Source organism: Haliaeetus leucocephalus, unplaced genomic scaffold (genome assembly GCF_000737465.1).
Source record: "Haliaeetus leucocephalus isolate CR32 unplaced genomic scaffold, Haliaeetus_leucocephalus-4.0 Scaffold174, whole genome shotgun sequence".
NCBI lineage: Eukaryota > Metazoa > Chordata > Aves > Accipitriformes > Accipitridae > Haliaeetus > Haliaeetus leucocephalus.
In genome coordinates this window covers 1,036,535-1,055,127 of record NW_010972610.1, presented here as the reverse complement: position 1 = coordinate 1,055,127, position 18,593 = coordinate 1,036,535, and the positions used below count along the sequence as shown (strand labels likewise).

Sequence of the window (18,593 nt, the reverse complement as noted above, 5' to 3'; positions counted from 1 at the left end):
AGGAGTTTCACAGAAAACTGAAGGCTGGCACAGTGATTCCTGCCAGGTACAGAAATTCCTGCCAGACCTTTTCTGTATATACTTGGATGATCTATAAGGATAGGTATCTTACCTCCCTGTCATTCGGTGTGCTTTCTTCAGTGATTTGCTTCGAAATCTGCTTTAAGGTATGAGCGAACAAAACTTGCTGTGAAGTAAAGCAGAGTTGGAGCTGTACCTTATCAGCTACTCCACAGGAAACATTCATAACATGGAGGAGTCTGTGGTAAACATCAGGTGATTTACATGCCCATGAAAATCTCCCTAAGGATGTAGTCTAAAAACCAAGCTGCAAATGTTTTGTTTCTCTTGCCTAATGCCAGTATCAGAGCACGCTCTGCAGAACTGGAGAGGTGGCTTTCAGCCTTCTCAGACCCTGGAAAGAATGATACAAAGGCTTCTCTCCTGCTCGACAAATGGTCCCACCATTAAGCTATGACACCAAAGTTGCATCCTCCTGCCTTGGAAGACATGTACAGTACTTTGTCGGGAGCTTAGTCCTACCAAAGGTTATAAGCAGTGATCAAAGTTCACTCTTCAGAGGACTTCTGGTTGGACCAAGAGAGGATGTGCTGCTCAGGCCAGGCCAGTTCTGCTTCTGTGCATGTCCACACCTCTTGGCAGCTGCAGAACTTAAAACAGCAGAGAGCTTGAGTTTAGATGGCACTTGAGTGCAGCATGGCACAGATCACAGTTTGGATGTAGACGCCTTCGTTCTGTCCACACCCTGCTGGAGGTACGTATTTTATTGGATTGTACTCTTAGGTGTTGTTTCTAGTAACATGTTCATGTATGTACATATATATTGTTATATAGGTATTTAAAAGCATGATCTAAGTCAATGAGGTTTCTGTAGCACGGTAACTTGTCCAAGACTGACACCTACTGAGCCATACACAGTAGTGGCTAGCGTTTCACACATCAGTATCTCATTGTGTGACTATGGCAGTTTAATTCTAGCGTGCCTAGGGATACCTGCAAAACAAAAGGCAGAGCTCTCTCTGAAAATCAACAAATACACCAGCCTAGTGGAAAGGTGGTCTGAGGCACAATTCCTAGAGAGAAACAGAGCTAGTGGCTCCTTTTTCCTGGTGGACAGATAATCTACTCTGGTTTTGCTTCAACATTTGATGAAGTCCTTCTGCCCCAGGGATAGCTGACATCCGATTCCACCGTTCTGCACAAGCAACAGTCACTTCACAGCATAGCAAAGCAGGTGCAAAGTACAGAAAATAATAACCCATGTAGTAATTTTGAAAGCAGCAAGGTAGTGGGAAGTCATTTTCTCCCCTGCCCCCTTTTTTTTCCCACAGCAGTTAGATGGAACGTTTAATCTGAATGAACCAAAGGAGGATGAAATAGATTTTGCTAGAAGTTGCTGGGGTTGTGGTCTAGGGAGACTGAATTTACAGCAGGTTCAAGTGCTGATACAATGTTACCATTGCCCCTGAGAAAGATAGGTGAAAAAAGGCTAGATAAAATGCTTCTGCCCAGATAATAAAGGAAATGGTGAGACTTGGGAGATTTTCAAAAGATAGGATGGTTCAAACCTGTCCTCAGCTTTGCCTGATCTTTGCTAGGGCTGTAGCAATAGTTTTCTTTGTAAAGGAACAGTTACCAACCACCTTTAGAAGCTGTTCAGGTCAGTTAAGATTAAAAAAAAAAACCTAAACCAAAAAACCTCAGACCATGATTTTATTTTTTGTCAGTGACAGACATTTGCCTCTTGTCAGCCAGATCTGCAAAAAAAACCTCAATCAAAAAACCAAACCCAAAAACAGTCAAAGTGATCCCTCAACTGTGATAGGAGCAGCTGCTAATTGAATATGCAATACCCTGGACTGGAGGTTTGCGAAGGAAGTGTTCCACTGAAGGGGACTGTACCTATTAAACTGAAAAATTGCATTTCTCTTAAAAAAAAAAAAAAAAAATCATTATCCTTTTTTAGTCCAGTACATTCTTGTTTCTGGTGTGACATATACAGCCTTACTGAAAGGACAGCTCAGTGTAAGAGTAGAAACACTCTCTGTTCCCAAGGCTCTTGCTTTTCTTAGCTGTTTCTTTGGCCCTACTATGCCCTACCTCTTCCAGACAGCCTTACCCCCTTCTACAGTTACAACAACCTTCCCTGAGAGCCAGCACATTTCAGATACTGCCTCTGGAAAAGGGTATAGTTGGCTTTGATTGGCAGCTCAGAGTTCTCTGGCAGATGGCCCCATGTCAGGAGTGTCATGCAGTGAGACCTGAGCCACTCCCAGAGGCAGCAACCGCTATGGAAGTGGGAGACCTCTGTTCCATTTCCCCGTTCATGGGAGTGGGAACTGTTCAGAGTCAACATATCTAATTGGTGTAAGACCAGCAGACAAGACTGCAAGGTACCACTTTCCTTGCTAAAGGAGACACTCCAAAAGCTGCTGCAGTGCATGGTTTGTGTGTGGTTTCTTAAGCCTGAGGTCTTTTGTTTAACTTTCATGAAAAACTTTTGTTATCAAAATGTGTTTTATTCTTAACAGGGTAGTTAGAATGCTATGGGTATCCCTGATTAACATTTCCATTTTCTCTTGCAGTCACAGAAAGTCATTTCATCTTGCTTCACCTGTCATTGTCAGAGGCCAGGAAATTTTACTTCAAGGTTTGTGAAAATTACTTTTTTTTTTACAAAAAGAGACATTTCTGACTAAAGAAAAATCTCTGCTAAAGTGAGCAAGAGGTCCAATGTGAAATATATTTAAAATCTGGTTCAGCACAAAAACTCTGTGGTTAACTGAATTAAGAAAACTAGAATCTTTTTTTATGCCAGAGAGAGCAGATGGTGTTAAAATTCCTCTTCAGCTTGTCTGGAGCGAGAGCATTTCAGTTCCAGCAGTCTCTCCACAGTGTCTGCAATTGTACGCTCACCATGCACTTTGTTATCTCGGGTGCGGATGTTAACTGTTCCACTTGCCTTCTCCTTTTCACCGACAACTAGAAACAACCAAGATGCAAAGGAATGAACTTAACACTTAGCAAGCTCTTTTTTTCCCCTCCTGTTCTCTTAAAAGTTAGGCATACTAAACAAAAATTCTAAAGAGCTTACCAACACAATCAAATTCTTCTTTGCCCTCCTCCCAGCTCCCCCCACTTAGATCTGCAACAGCCAATAGCCTCATTTAATCTCCTATCATTTAACAGGTTTTAGTATGCTATGAACAGCAGCTTAGCAAAATATGAGTAAAGAGAAAAGTAAACTTAGTAAGTCCAGCTTGACTTACTTCTTATTAGAGTGAACCACAAAGTCAAAATGAGAAATAAACATGGAGTACTTACAGGCAAAGATTAGAAAGACAACTTGATTGTAAATAACCAATAGCTATTTGTTTTCTTTACAGAGACAGCAAGACAGTTTACTGGAAAATCCCAAAGCTGTTTTACTTTAAGATACAAATATCAAGAAACTATATGTGTGTCTCATTACTAATACAAATTTTATGTAAAATACTTTGATGTTGCTACAGGAGATTTTATTTCTCTGGTACCCAATCTACATTCAGTGGCAAAACATTTTGAAACAACCTCTGAATGTAAGTTAGGTGAGATTTTTTCCCTGATAGGCTGATCATCTGTTTGTGGTCTTGAAGGTAAAATGTGGTTGTGTCTTATCTGTATCATATGCTTAAACTTTTAAAAAACACAATAACTTTATTCATGATTCTATCAATTACTCTGAGGGTACAGTTTCTCTGTTAAAGGCTCCTTCTACCCTAATGGATCCCAGATAGTTTTAGGGTCAATGCTAGAGCCTCAGTTTAGATGACATGACTAACGTGGTGCTTCAAATCACATACTTCAGAGTCAGTTTGTAATTGTCCCTGCATCTCCCTCTCATGGAGGAGTCTTCTCCTATGCATGCATGCATAGCTCAGAAGTGCACCACAGCAGAATGCAGTGAAGATACAGTACTTCTTCTGCTACACTTGAAACAAGAGCATAAATTATTGGGGGTGGGGGTGAGTTGGGTGTGGAAAAATTGCTTAACAATCTGACTGACAAAGGGCAAGAGATTTCATGTATGTCTCCACACTGCTGACCAGAGGACAGCAAAGACCTTTTTCTAAAGCAGCAGTAACGGCTTGGGCCATGGTGACCTCCTTTCAGTAACAGCTATATAAGCCAGCAAAGCCTATCATGCAGGCAGGAGAGGCTCCCTGGAATGGAGACTCTTAGGAGCAAAGTGACCTAAAACACTGACTACCACACTCTGCCTTGCTCACAGGAGAAAGATCAAATTCTATAACCTATGCAAGAAAGTCAGCCAGGATAAGGTAACAAATGCAGTATACATTACCCAGAATAAAGTTATACTGTGCAAGCTGAGCATTTCTGATCTTCTTGTTCAGCGTGCACCCAGGATCTACATCAACATCTGCCATTAATCCAGCATCATGGAAGTGCTGCCTGACCTAGGAGAAAAAGTATTTAAACTGTCACTATAGGATATTCATGGCAATGAACTATTTATGACTTGTAGACTTAAGCCAGTCAAGCTTATCTGACCCCTAAAGCAAAAGCACCGTCATTGGCTCAGGCACTGGAGATGAGCCCAGTTCAAGAAATGAAAACAGGTCAGCTATCATGCAAGTACATACACACTAAATAACTAAGCAGTGATGTGAGTATCTAATGTTTTGTGCTGAATAGTGATTTGAGTTTGATATTGTGAAAGGCAGCAGCACAATGGAGCTTTCTGATTAGAACATTTGGTTTTTTATTTTGCAGACTATTTTATTTATGTATAATATGCCTGAAAGAAATACAGGAGAAGGTCTGCTGGATGCTAAATATGTAAAGACCCATTTTCATCTTTCTTACTGCTTTTGCAAGATGCACGTGGCCATGGGAGACTAGAACCTGAAGGGTAAGACAGCTTTTGAGCTAGAGAGAAAACACTAAGTTTTCCAAAAATAAAAGCCTCACACAGATCAGCATTTGTTGTTTAGCTACCCACAATCTATTTCAAGTCCTCTTTAAAATACAACTTCAGTAGCTAATAACTGTCATTGCAATATAAAAATGATACACTGTAACATGCAAAGACTTGTAACATTTATCTGGGCTAAATACTTTTAATCATTAATAACCAAGTATCTCAACTAAATACAATATACTGGGGAAAAAAGCCCCCAAACCATATACGTCACCTTTTGAGCATACTCATCACACGTTGGTCCCACTGGTACCACCATGACCTGCTGCGGAGACAGCCAGAGAGGCCTTCAACAAACAAACAAAACAAGTTTATATAGCTTTCAGTAATTTTTTAGTATGAAAAATCCTCTTAACAGATAGGACTAAAATCTAAACAAGAGATTCATAAAGCCAGCTGCTTAGATTGGGTTCAGAGGCAGTGACAGCCCTATGCTTGTTACAATTTATCTCCTCAAAAGAACTGAGTGTCTAAAAGAATTGCAGTGTGGACAAAAGTATTTTTTGACCTGAAGATTCAAGTTGTGTTTTACAACAGACTACAAATCATAATTAATTGTTGAGCTTATTACTAACCATGGGAAAATGTTTACTTTTGAGTCTTGTAATAATCAGAGGGGTCATCCCCGTCAGGTATTATATGCAGCAGGTAAAGCAGATGACCTATGTAAATGACTCATTGCAAGGCAGCCCAGCTGCAAAAGCAAAGTTGAGAGATATATACCTTGGGCAGACAAGCTGTATGCTGCACCTCTATGAGTGGTATCACGTAGAGGCTACCATATCTAGAATTATTTAATATCTAAGGAAGGTGGTTCAAAGGAATTGCCCTGTGGTACACCTAAGGCATGTCTCTGTAGCAAGCAAGCAGAACAAACCCTCATATTCTTGCATGCCTGGGGCTAATTTCTCTTCTACATAAAGCATTTGCTCAAACGGGAATAATAAATCTACTTTTCAACGTTACCATTTGCCTCCATAGTTTTCAGTTAGAATGGCGATCATTCTCTCCACAGATCCCAAGATAGCCCGGTGAATGATAACTGGTCTTGTCTTGTCATTACCATCATGGCTGTGAAGAAAGGTGGGTGTTTTTTTTTTAAATATAAGTCTTTTTCTTGATGTAAACTTACGCCTGTGAGTGACAGGGAAGTTAGATTATATAGCAATTAAAACCACCAGCCTCTGTGCTTACCTGACAAAGGTGAGGTTAAATCTGACTGGCAGCTGGAAGTCAAGCTGGATTGTAGCACATTGGTGGTAGCGGCCAATGGCATCTTTAATCTGAATATCAATCTTAGAAACAAAAAGACACAAATTTGTAGTACAGTTTAAGATAAAAGCATGCCCCTCTGAAAGCAAACTCATTGTTTTAAGATGGAAGGTTTCACTCAATGCAGAGAAACTCTATGTGGGTTTAGACAACATACTTTTACTTCAGCCTGCGTTAGGACTTAAATGATTTTCAGGCTCTGATGCAAAAAAATGTTAGAGCTAAAAACAGGGTGAGCAAGTAGAGAGACATTACTTCAGGGAGAACTACATTTAATACCTCAGACTATTTTTTGCGAGTTTCAATCTGGGACTTTCACGGGCCTTTTCGCCAAGTGAGTTCAGCAGTACGTAAGCGCAAGTGCAAGATCAGAACTGAACATGTCTCGCCAAAAAAGAGATTTCTTCAACCTCAAACTGGCGAACTTACACTCCTTTATCATGCAATACTTGAATACTTTGTAGGTTATGTTACAAATTCAAGGGCATGAACATCGGATGAGAATCCTACTGTTAAATAGTCCACTTATCAGTAGGGATCATATTAATCAATGACTCTTGTTGACTATGAGTATGGACAGTCACACCTATTCTTTCTATTGCATCTTACACTTTAACCCTGAGCACACTTATGATACAAGTCAGACAGAGAGATGGATAGAAAACAGTACATTTATAGTGTCCTGACCTTATTTATTTATCACATTGCTCCATTATTTATCATTTTACCAGTATGGCTATGTGTTGGGGCTGTGTGCCTTATTTTAATTTAGGTATCAAACAGATCAGTGTTTTGTTAACTGAAGCTCTAAATGTCTTTCAATTTTGCATTCAGAAGCCAGAGTTCATCATAGTTCAGCTACTCACCAAAGAACTTATATCAAAATAATTTACAACCTTCTTTAATTTCACATCACCCAGTTACAGAGCAGGAAAAAAAAAATATCCACGTAGGTAATAAAGGTACCCTAAATGTAGAGTTTAACTTAAAAATGTAACTTTAACTAATTTCCACTAAAACCAGTGCAAAATGCTATATGTTTCCTCACCTTACTTTGGCTAGAGTGTATTAGGAGCAAGTATAAGGTTAATTAAGGTTAACAAAGGTTCCTGTAGATATTTGCCTTTTTTCAAATCAACTGAGGAAACTACTAAATCTTGTTTGCATTTCACATTATGAATGATTAGCTGCTATAACACATTTCACCTACAACCCATAAAATGAAATTGATTCAATTAGTATACAAAGAAAGAAATCAGAACCTGTTTACTACATGACTGAATACAGACATAAATGTAGCGTAGATTTATTAGGGAAAGATTTACAAGTAATTTTGTAAGGCTCTCGGTCTTTATGCTCAAAGGTATCAGGAAATTTCTAGAAAGCCCTACTTAATCTGTGCAAACTGAAGATAACAGCTTTAAAAAAAGCCAACAAAACCACAACATCAACACAAGGAGCTTCTTAAATACCAAAACCCACCAGCAGCTCAATGCAGCTATGAAACTGTGCCAGTAAAAGCAGTATTTTCCAGAAATTTGTTTTACCACAAAGTTTATTTTTGTTTTTCTCATGACTTAGGATTCACTTGTCGCCCAAAGGATTATTTCCAATGCAGCGATTGCTGTGGTAATACAGTGCCGCCTTCTGTTCATGTTTCCCACTAAAGCAATCAGCTCTGTTTAAGCAGCAAATAGTTTATACATGTAAACTGGGTTTAATTAATGAAATGAGTGTTAAAGCAATGTGAAAGCCAGGATCATAAAGTATTATTTCTCTCTGAAGTATGTCAGAGTTTATGTACCTGGAAAACCACAAAATTTCAGCTGTACAGCACCTTAAAATGGTATTAGAGAACTATAAAAAAAATAATCTCATCTTCCTAATCCCATGTTTTAATATCTCAGCTTGTCATCAGTTGAAGAATCAGTTTTGTTCTATATCCTCCAGCCAAACCTAAACAGCACCAATGCTTTAGAAACACATACTGACATTTAAAATTTAGTTATAACACTACATGGAACAGAATGTGCAGGACAATAAGTGAAAAATAAAAGTTGTCTTTACCAAGAAGATCATGAATAAAACCCAAGACCATCACCACACTATTTTCTCCCCCTTGCTCATAATAAGATATGTAAAACAGTCTTTATATATTAACAGCATTTAGCATCCATCTGTATTTGTTTAATTAACTTAAAGCAGAATGTTAACTAAATGGAGACTGTCTTGGTCAGGTACCTATTTGAAGTCATCTGGCAAATATTCTGCACAAACAGATACCCAACACTTGTCTTTCTGGGGAAAGCAATATTTAGCATAATTTTACAAACACATGAAGACTTTGGGGTTTTTTTTCTGCTCATTCACTATACTGCAAAGAACAGTATTTGCATGCTACGGTACCCCTACTGCCCAGATTACAGTAGTATCAATGGAAAGCAAGGAATCGTATCTTTTGTCTGCCCCACCCAAGCAGAATTAAAAGCCTAGCCCAGCTAGGGGTTAGCAACATACTGACCTTAGGTCCATAGAAAGCTCCATCGCCAGGGTTTAACTCCCACTTCTCACCAAAGTCATTGAGGCTGTTTTCGAGTTGCTAGAGATAAAGGACACATACACTCAGTGTTTCTCAAGCATTTGCTGTCTTTCCATGTCACAGCATCAGGTCAGCCTGCTGCTACAGATATGTGACACTACCAATTTTCAGTACTTCTCAGGTACTGCTGCAACTCATTTATTTTCTGAAAAAGTTTTGGAAGAGCCCTAGCTAAAAAAAAAAATTTAGTCCAAATTTAAACAAAACGAATACATTCATTTTGGAAGAGGTGAAACAAGCAGCGGTAGCTAAGATGCAAAAAATCTTTACGCTAGAGTCGAAGTCTGTAGGTAATATTGAGAAGGGATCCACCCTGACCCACCTTATATCTATTCCTGCCCTATCTTCTCCCCAGCACTGCACCTCCAGGGGCTAACCTCATACCTTTAATCATGAAAGCAACCTGGCTTTTGGAAGATGGCTCTAAATCTTATTACAGAGTCTGCCAGAATTGGTTCTCTTCCTCCTTTTTTTTTTTTTTTTTAAATTATCAATAAAATACAAGGAGAAAGAGAAGGAAGGAGAGGTAATTTGATTCTGACATGGAGATTGCTTCTGTATGCAGAGTAAGCTATTTACAGCAGCCAGACTGAATTGAAGACAGTTATTGAAGTTATATTGCTCATGTCCATCTGTCACAGTAACTCCCAGAAGGGACTATGTTCTTACAGGACTTCCAGCTGCAGCCTTGCTCTCATATAAAAAGTTAATAAAACTACTGTTTACCTTTTCAGCTTGATTCCACACTTCAATATCTCCCAGGTACTTTTCAGGACGAGTGGAGAGATTCAGTTTAAAGGAAAATCCAAAGACATCATACACGGTACGCAAGAATTGCAGACAACTCTTTATCTCCTCTTCAATCTTTATGAGAATAGAAATAAAGTCTCAAATATGGAAAAATCAGTTAATCTGATTTTAATACCCAATTTCATTTAATAGCAGCCCATACCTGCTCCATAGCACAGAATATGTGAGCATCGTCCTGCTGGAACCGACGTACTCGAGTGAGTCCTGTAAGAGCTCCTGACAGTTCATTGCGATGCAGAACACCAAAATCAGCCAACCGTAATGGCAGCTCACGCCATGATCTTGGACGATGATCAAACATAAGGCTGAAGGAAAAGTTTATTACTTGAAGCTCATCCAGAATCAAAATTCTGCAAAGAACAGCCAGTGAGAAGCAGCCAGTATCTAAGCAGGTGCCCATAATGCCAATGATGTAATCTGAATTACAGCTGTTATTCACATCCAGTTTTGTCAGGAAAACAAATGCAGATATCCTCTTATAGCTGGTAGGCTTCACCCACCTCACAGAGAGAAGATAAAACAGCTCCTAAAACTGAGCATTAAAACCTGAATGCCTAAATTGCCACAAAATGGACAATGCCCCACTATCTATTTTGGATATCCAGGTTTTTAGTACCAAGGTAAGCTTCGGGTCTAAAACACAGTCACTCTAATGATGGAAAAATGACATTTCTCAGTGTCTCAAGTAAAGAGAGCACATATACAACAAGACTCATAATTACATCACTCCTGGCAGCATGTCACATCTAGACACCTGAAGATAGCCATCTTCACAATTAAGCAGGCAAAAGAAACAGGTTTTTTTTCTGAATCAGCATCACCTTTGGTAAACTGGATTTGCTATGTATTTACCAGTGTCCTGGACAGTTCATAGGCTTCAGAGCAAAGATTTCTTTCTCCACTTCAAAGGAAAACATGTTGTCACTATAATGCTGCCAGTGCCCTGAAGTCATCCATAGTTTGCTGTTGAAAACATTTGGAGTGACAACCTCCTGGAATCCACGTTTTCGATACTCACTCTAAAAAAACAGACCCAGTACATAAAATAACTAATAAAGCAAACAAAAGTAATGGTACTCAGTCTTCAATCTGCAGCCATAAAAATATACAAATGTTGGCCTACAAAAGTCCATGACTTGAGAATAGAAGAGGAAGAGGAGAAAAAAATTCAAGTTGGACATGCCAGGATACATCCCTTCCACCAGCACCACCCTTCCCCCAAATAATTCCTCTGTAGTAAGCAAGAAGAACAAGTTTCCTGCCTGCAAGCAAAGCAGCAGTCTCTAATTAGTCAATGACACTTGATAGTACATTGCTGCCCAAATATACAATAATAAGACAGACTTTAAATATTACAACAGGAAGATCAGCTTTTTTTTTTTCCTACACATAATTTCATGACAAATAGTTCTACAAGGCCAAATTTAATAAGTTTATTAAAACAAATCAATATGCATCAGTGGAACAGCTGTTGTGAGAACTTAGCTGTACTACTAGATGTCAAAGAATTCATATTATAAAGCATCATTAACTGCAGGTATAAAGTATTGATAAAAACATAACTTAACAGAGATTGTGACAAGACCAATTCAAAGAGGCCAGGTTTCTTTAGTTCTGTGCCTTACGTAACTAAGAGATTACAGTAACTTGAAATGAAGGGCTGTTAATACTGTTATACGTAGCGTGCTGTTATGTATTTTTCTAAAATTAAGCAATTTCTTCTATAAGAAGATTTCCAAAAGACGTTACTTACCCGGATGAATTCAATTAATGTGTTATAAATGTAAGCTCCTTTTGGCAAGAAAAAACAGCTACCAGGGCTGAGCTCATGAAAGAAAAACAGTTCTTGGTCCTGCAGAAAAATAGTATTTGAAAAACTTAGTATTTGTATACCACCTTTTTCACTTAACATTCACAAATGAATTACTACTGACTGGGCATCACTACTCAGAGTTGTCAAAAAACCCTAAAAAAATAAAGCAATATCAATAGATCAGATGCATTTTCACTAGTATTTATATGTCCATCAGTACTTACAGGGGAAGGAGATTGTTCGGTTTCCTGATTCATTACTGATGCTCCAAAACTTCACATTTATGTGTAACTCCTAACTGTGCCCCCACAGCTGCCTTTGTACGTTGACAAGTAACATTTAGTTCTGTTTCTGCAGCTCTCTAATTATTTGCCCATGAACTGAACGTGTGAATTGTAGACGGCTAACGTGACAAACTGTGCACATCCTTGAGCACTGCATATAGTGAGTTCTTCTACATATTGTCCTGATGTCCTAGCAGCAGACCTTGTAACAGTGTTCAGGACTATCAATTATCTAACAGGGGTTTTCCATCTGAAAAACAAAACCAAAACCCAACCAACCAAAAAACCCATAGAAAGGTATTATGGATTCTGAAATCACACAGAAGAAAAGAACTGTGAGTGAACAGGCTGCAGCAAACTGCGTAGGAATGAGCATTGCGTGCAGACTGAAGTGTTCGTCTTTTGCAGACTGAAGTGTTCACGTTCTGCTCCAATTGATCTGTGGAATAAGGATGTCATCATGTTTAAAACAGCGAAAAGTCTAAACAGAAGTTATTTGCTTTAGGACTTTTGACGTTCTTCCAGAGAAAAGTACCTGACTTTGCAACTTGACTGAAAATACAACTGTGTCACATCTTGGTTGTGGCAGCAAGTATACGCTGTCTTCGAGATGCTTCTAGTTAAGGGGTTAGACCCACACAGTGTTTGTGGAATACATTACCAGAAAAACTGTCTCACCCGCCCAATTTTTCTGTGATCTCTGCTTTTAGCCTCCTCCTGGAATTTCTCCCATTCCTTCAGCATTTTTGCATCTGGGAACGAAATTCCATAGATCCGCTGGAGGGATTCCATATCAGCCTTGCCTTCCCAGTAGGTAGAAGAATTCTACGTGCAAAAAATAAATAAAACATTGAAGAAAAGGAGGAGCCTCCACATTTTACTACTACTGCCTGCTATGAAAAGGCATGCAATTATTAATAAATCACTATAATTAATGTAGAACAACTAAGGCATAAGGAGAGTTTTAATCTTAAATTCAGAGCACTGAATAGAAAACTCCAGAAAGGACAAGTAAACAGAATATGTAAAAATGGTTTCAATCTCTCTCTTGTTTTTTTTTTTAAAGCCTATTTGCTTTCTTTGCAGCCATCCTATTTCAACTGTTTATTCACACTCAGCTATAACCATCAGCTGAGCAAAAACTATAAACTCTAATTGATACAGTTCAACCAATCCTTAAGCCACACTCACATTCCTATCTGTGCTGGAAGTGCAGGCCCTGGACGCTTAGTTGGGCTTCAGACCATCTGAATATCGTTCTAGCACACAGCCCTCTCCCAATTTGTTATATTGAGTTTTTGACCAGGTTACCCATTTCACAGTACTTTTCTGGATAAGCCACTACCATACTGCCCAAAGACAGCGACACATTTTCAGTGAAAACATTTGTCTAAGGCAGTTCAGCACTTACCTTATGAATTTTTATGGTCTTTATCTTGCCAGTATGTCTAACATGAGGCCCTCTGCATAAATCTATCAAGGGACCACACCTAAGAATAGGAAAACATTCATTTGGTATATTTCATCCTGGAAAGTTATATCCAGTAATATTATGATGCATGTGTAATTACCTGTACACTGTTGTAGTTGGAGTATTGACCTTCTCATTCAGGATGCGACACTTGAATTTATTATACTGAGAAGAGAAGCAACACACATATTTGTTAACTCCTTGTTAAGCAAGAGAACTGGCCAGCAGTTTAAATTATTTGCAAATCTGATACTATACTGCACCAAAAGAGGACTACAAAAGACAGAAAGACAGTCAAGTAGTGGAGCAAGCTGTCCAGAGAACAGGTTGTGCAGTCTCCACCCTTACAGGTTTTGAAGGCCCAACTGGACAAGCCCTGAGAAACCTGGTCTGACTTCAATGTTGACCCCATGCCCTGTGCATGAGATTGGACTGGAGACCTATGGAGGTAGCTTTCAACCTGAATGACACTATGATTCTCCTGACGTTCTAACAGTGAAAACTGTGTAATGTCTGTCTCAAGAATGCCAGAAAATTATTTGCAGCTAGGTACTAAAGAAAAAGGATCAGCTTTTAGTGTTCCTTGGACTTTCTCAGAAGTCCTCATTCTCAAAAATGTTTTATGGAGCTTTCTGAATACATCAGCTCATGCAGTTATAGTACTACCAAAGCATTTTACTAACAGCCAATATAATAAAGGCATATAACATAACTGCACATAATATATTGCAATTTTACATCTGGGGGAAATAAATGAAGAATGTGGCTTTGAAGATTTTGCCAACGTCACCCAGTGGAAGAATGAGAATTCTTACAGTTGCCTAAAATCTGATACACATTCCCAAGAATGTAAGAATTACACCTTTGCTCATTTTTTTTTAAAAATATCACAAATGAGCTTATAAGAACGTATCACCTTAGAAAGTTAATTTGATAGACCTTCCTCTACCACTAACAGAACATGCGGCTAAAGTCACAAATGCTTAAAGAATAACTGCATGATGCTAGAAACAACCTTCTAAACCAGCCTACCTTAAACATTTCAAGTAGTGTTTCCTTCTTAACTTCCAGTCTTTCAAAGGCTTGTTTTTCCTTCATTATCTTTTTGCATAATGTTTCCAAAGCGGAGAAGTCATTACTTGATACACCTCTAAAATAAACACACAGAAAAAAGTGAATCATTCTTGCTTTCACTTGCAATTTCTGATCCAATTGCAATGCGTTAGCTTGTGGACAGGACATGCTGCAAAGAACAAAGCAATCTGCAGTACTGCAGATGACTTTGTTCCGGGAACAAGCGGGTAACAGAAATTTTGCTATAACTATAAAGAAAAATACATAACCTACCCTTCCTCAAGGAACATGTCATAATAAAATCCATTTTCAATTGGTGGGCCATAGCACAAACAGCCACCATAGATTCGCTCCATAGCTTCACCCATTATGTGAGCACTTGAGTGCCAGTATACCTAATGGAAGTCAAAAAAGAGGGGATCAGTCTCAATACACACAATGCATTTCTGAGTATTTTATTTAAAACCTTTTCTGAAATGCTTGCTTTTAAGGATACTTGATGCAGATGCCACATTAGAGCAGTCTGCAGAACAGAAGTCACCCACCCAGCAACACTCACATCCTAAGCACCAATATTTTCAACAGACCACTGGAAAACTGTTTATAGCCTGGTAGCAAATAGTTCTTATTTTCACCTATTGTTGAAATGATTCAATTATTGTCAAGAAGTCAGGAAACTAATTCAGAAACTTTTTTTCTATAAACTTTAATCAATCAGCTCTGTATAAAGACCAAAAGATGCACTTTCAAAATAAGGCTGCGGTCCTAATCCTTTTATGCATGGGAAATCCTGCACTTAAGTAGAACAGTTCATAAGGTTAAAAATTACACTCCATGTTGTAATACACCTAAAGTTTTGACAAATTAAACCCAAATCTATAGGACTTCAGTCTGCTTTTATTTGCGCAGACCAGAAGACATAAATCTCACAGGAGCCATCTTTTAGCCAATACAAAAACTCTAAGTTTGAATGTGAGATCTCCGTGATGATTTTGACTGACAACTTCTTGTACCAAATTATTTTTTCTAAAGATGGTATTTACAAATTTAGTGGATATCCACATTTATCTGAATTTTGCAAGTACAAAGTAAAAGGGCAGCCTACTCAGTACTTTTATGGTTTGTACATAGACAGTACTTTTGTACTCAATATCATTTTCAAAGTCAGTGCTGAAGAGGTCGGTTCAAAAGACCTACTTTACATTAACATGAAAGTGGCAAATATAAAATTTTAACAAGAACAGACTTAACAAACCACAGCAACTGCTAGCAGACTTCACTACAAATACACAGCAGAATATACATTATCTGCAGTACCGCATCTCCCTTGTAAGGAACTATTAGAAAATGCAGAGGTACCTACACCCCAGACGTCTTCCTGTCTCCTCATATTCCGAACGCAGTAAAGATGCAAATAACTACTTGAGGCTGAATTTAATGCAAATCCAACGGCAAACAAATTTTGGTAGAAGATACTCACTGCTTGAGCCTCTTCATCTTCAAACTTAAGCAGCTCCAGGGTACAATCCTCCTCCAAAGGACGGTCTAGGTCCCAAACCATCTTGTTCACTTTAGCAATAACAGTGTTGTCAGCTAAGCCCTGACTACAGAATAAATACATGGTATATAATCTTTTGAAATCAGCAAGTAGAAGTTCCCCAGATTTGCCCTCCACATTGAATAAGATTTTCAGGAGTGCTCAAAGTGAGTACAATGTCATAAATTCCAAATAAAAGAGCGGTTTAGCCAGTCTTGAACATTCATGAAAATCCTACTCACATCTCAGAGACAAGGGAATAAACTGTACTGTATACTCGGCATTCATACATTCATTAACACATCTGACTTAGAGGCAGCCACCTCAGAGAATTAACCCGACTTCAAAATCCTACTGCAATATAAGACAGAGTTTCTCTTTTAAAAATTATCAAATACCACTTCTGATGTAGTAACTTTACAGTTTTGTTTCCACTAGGCAAAAAACCCTTTCCTTGGTCCCAAATCACAAAAGCAAAGAAGCTTCCAGTGACAAGGCACCTAAACGTGGAAAAAAAAAAAAAGGCACTTAACCTCGACAAATCACCCAGTTTTTGTAATTTTAACGGTCAGGGTGTCCACTGTGCATTGTCCAAATCTACTCCACAGCAAGTTTTAGTAACCCAGAGATGTGTGATGCTCCTTTTGATGGGTATCTCCCACGCAAGTAAAAATGCAGTTAGGTGAAAGATACTCATACTGTTAACACTCTCTGAAATCAACTGAAACATCACCCAGCAGTCGTCTTCCCCAGGTCAATGCAAACTGGTTTGCATGTGCTAACATTCAATCTGATAGAGTAAATTTATTAGTAAATTAGTTCTTAATGCAACAACAGTACTTGCTGGGAAAAAAATGCAACTAATGTGTACCTAGAAGATCTCAGTTATATTCTTATTTAATTTTAGAAACTGTATCTTCATAAGGCAAAAAATTACACTCCAAAACTAGAACCTTATTGGTTACCTCCAGTTTATGATATAAAAGATGCCTTGAGAAGAGTCGAGATAAATGACTAAGAGAGAAATTATACATTACCCATACCCACAAAGTCACAACCTGCATACACAGAGCTGTCTGAAAATGTTTGAGTGTATCACAGAATAGAATCATACCTAATTCCACAAGCGATTTGATAAGGAGTAGTCTTCCAAGATTCAGCATCAACCTGCTTGCCATCGGGTAATGTAACTTTAATGGGTTTACTGTCATTTGCAGCTCTTTCTGCAAGGAGTGCATCGTGTTCAGCTTTAAGTTTGTTGTACATCTCTAAACGTTCATTGATAAATGCAGGCCAAGGATTCAGCTAGATATAATGAATAAGACAAAGGAAAAAGTCTATAACAGATCATGAGAGTAATCTTGTATCACATTATGTCAAGCATGCAAACAGAATGGATATACTTTTCACAAGCAGTTATGTGACCATATCTGTATATGTGCTATATCTAACAAATAATCATTATTATTACAAATTAATTATATACCATTAATTACATAGTGATGTTGTAAGACTTCAGCTTAATGACAATTACTTTGAAATGTACCACTGTACACCTGTTTAATAAACTACACATATGTTAATATGCCACTGCAGTTTATTAAACACCTGTTTAATAAGCTACGCAAGGACAAAAATCAATTTGAAAAGACTGTACAAGTTCCAACATAAAACCAAATTTTTCTTATTAGGTCAAAAAACTGAGGAAACACCTCTACTCTGAGCCACTTGGAGACGAACCAACTCCATCCCGTACATCATATAATGACGTCAGGACTATCAGCTTGGGCATAACCAAGGTTATACAGCTATGCAGTTGGCTCAAGATTAGTACCGGCCAGCAGCTGGAGGCCCTTTCTGTGCAGTCAGAGGGATCTGTGTTTACCCACCATGAAGACGGAAAAGGCAGAGCACCTTATGCAGGCTTTCCTCATCCCAGAGATCTGCTCCCTACCTCCTAGTGCAAACAGGGGCCCTGTGAAAAGCATCACCAAGCAGCAGCTATGGAAATCTAAGCTGCTCTCCCATTACACCAATACAACTTGGTGTAAAAAGGAACAAAGTCACTTCGTGGCAACCTTGGGGAAATAAGAGAGAGTGGGAAAAGGAGTAACTGTAACGCCAGATAAAATACTTCAGAGTGGTGAACTGCAATGCCAGCAGTACACAAGACAGCAACCAGAAGACCGCATCTTTCAAGCCCCCGTGGCCCAAGGGCAGCTCACCTCCGTCCGCCCTCCATCGCCGGCCCCTTCCTTCATTTTCTTCGTTCCGCAGTCTGCCTTTTTTTCTTCCCCAGCATTCACCTGAGGAGGGCGAGCACCATTTCCTCACTCTCCAGCAGTCGCTCACACCTACGGCGCTTTAACGCCCCTCAGCCCCACAAACCAGGGAAGAGACTACGACCTGTTCGCCCCGGGAAGTCCAGCCCAGCTCCCTGCTCTTTTACCTTTAGGTAAATCCCACCGCCTTTCCACCCGGAGCTGGGGAACCCCCCGGCGAGCCGCTATAAGGGTGAGGGGGAAGAGGCCTAGCTCCCTCCTGCCGCCAGCACCCGTCCTCCTGACAGGGCTGCCCCCCGCCCCAAGCCTGACGCGGGAAGAAGGGGACGCCCCGCCTCAGGACACCCCCCGGCCCGCGGTGAGGGGCAGCCGCGCTGAGGAGAGAGCCGCTGCTCCAGCGCGGTCGCCCGCCGCGGTGCCGGGCCCACCTGGCTGTCAGCGCCCGCCAT

The 18,593-nt window shown here is 39.4% G+C and overlaps 1 protein-coding gene across 1 annotated transcript; it reads right to left on the bottom strand.

Annotated features, from left to right (window-relative positions):
* Positions 1-1,964: 1,964 nt before the first annotated feature.
* TARS (threonyl-tRNA synthetase) lies at positions 1,965-18,593 on the bottom strand. The gene is made up of 19 exons (XM_010563978.1): positions 18,573-18,593; positions 18,088-18,168; positions 16,977-17,167; positions 15,806-15,929; positions 14,599-14,720; positions 14,284-14,401; positions 13,352-13,416; positions 13,192-13,270; positions 12,459-12,605; positions 11,437-11,535; positions 10,536-10,702; positions 9,826-9,988; positions 9,600-9,737; positions 8,796-8,873; positions 6,197-6,297; positions 5,969-6,073; positions 5,217-5,289; positions 4,364-4,478; positions 1,965-3,003 (listed from the first exon to the last, which is right to left on the bottom strand). The coding sequence occupies exons 1-19, from the start codon at positions 18,591-18,593 to the stop codon at positions 2,855-2,857; spliced, it is 2,136 nt and encodes a 711-aa protein (XP_010562280.1). The 3' UTR covers positions 1,965-2,854.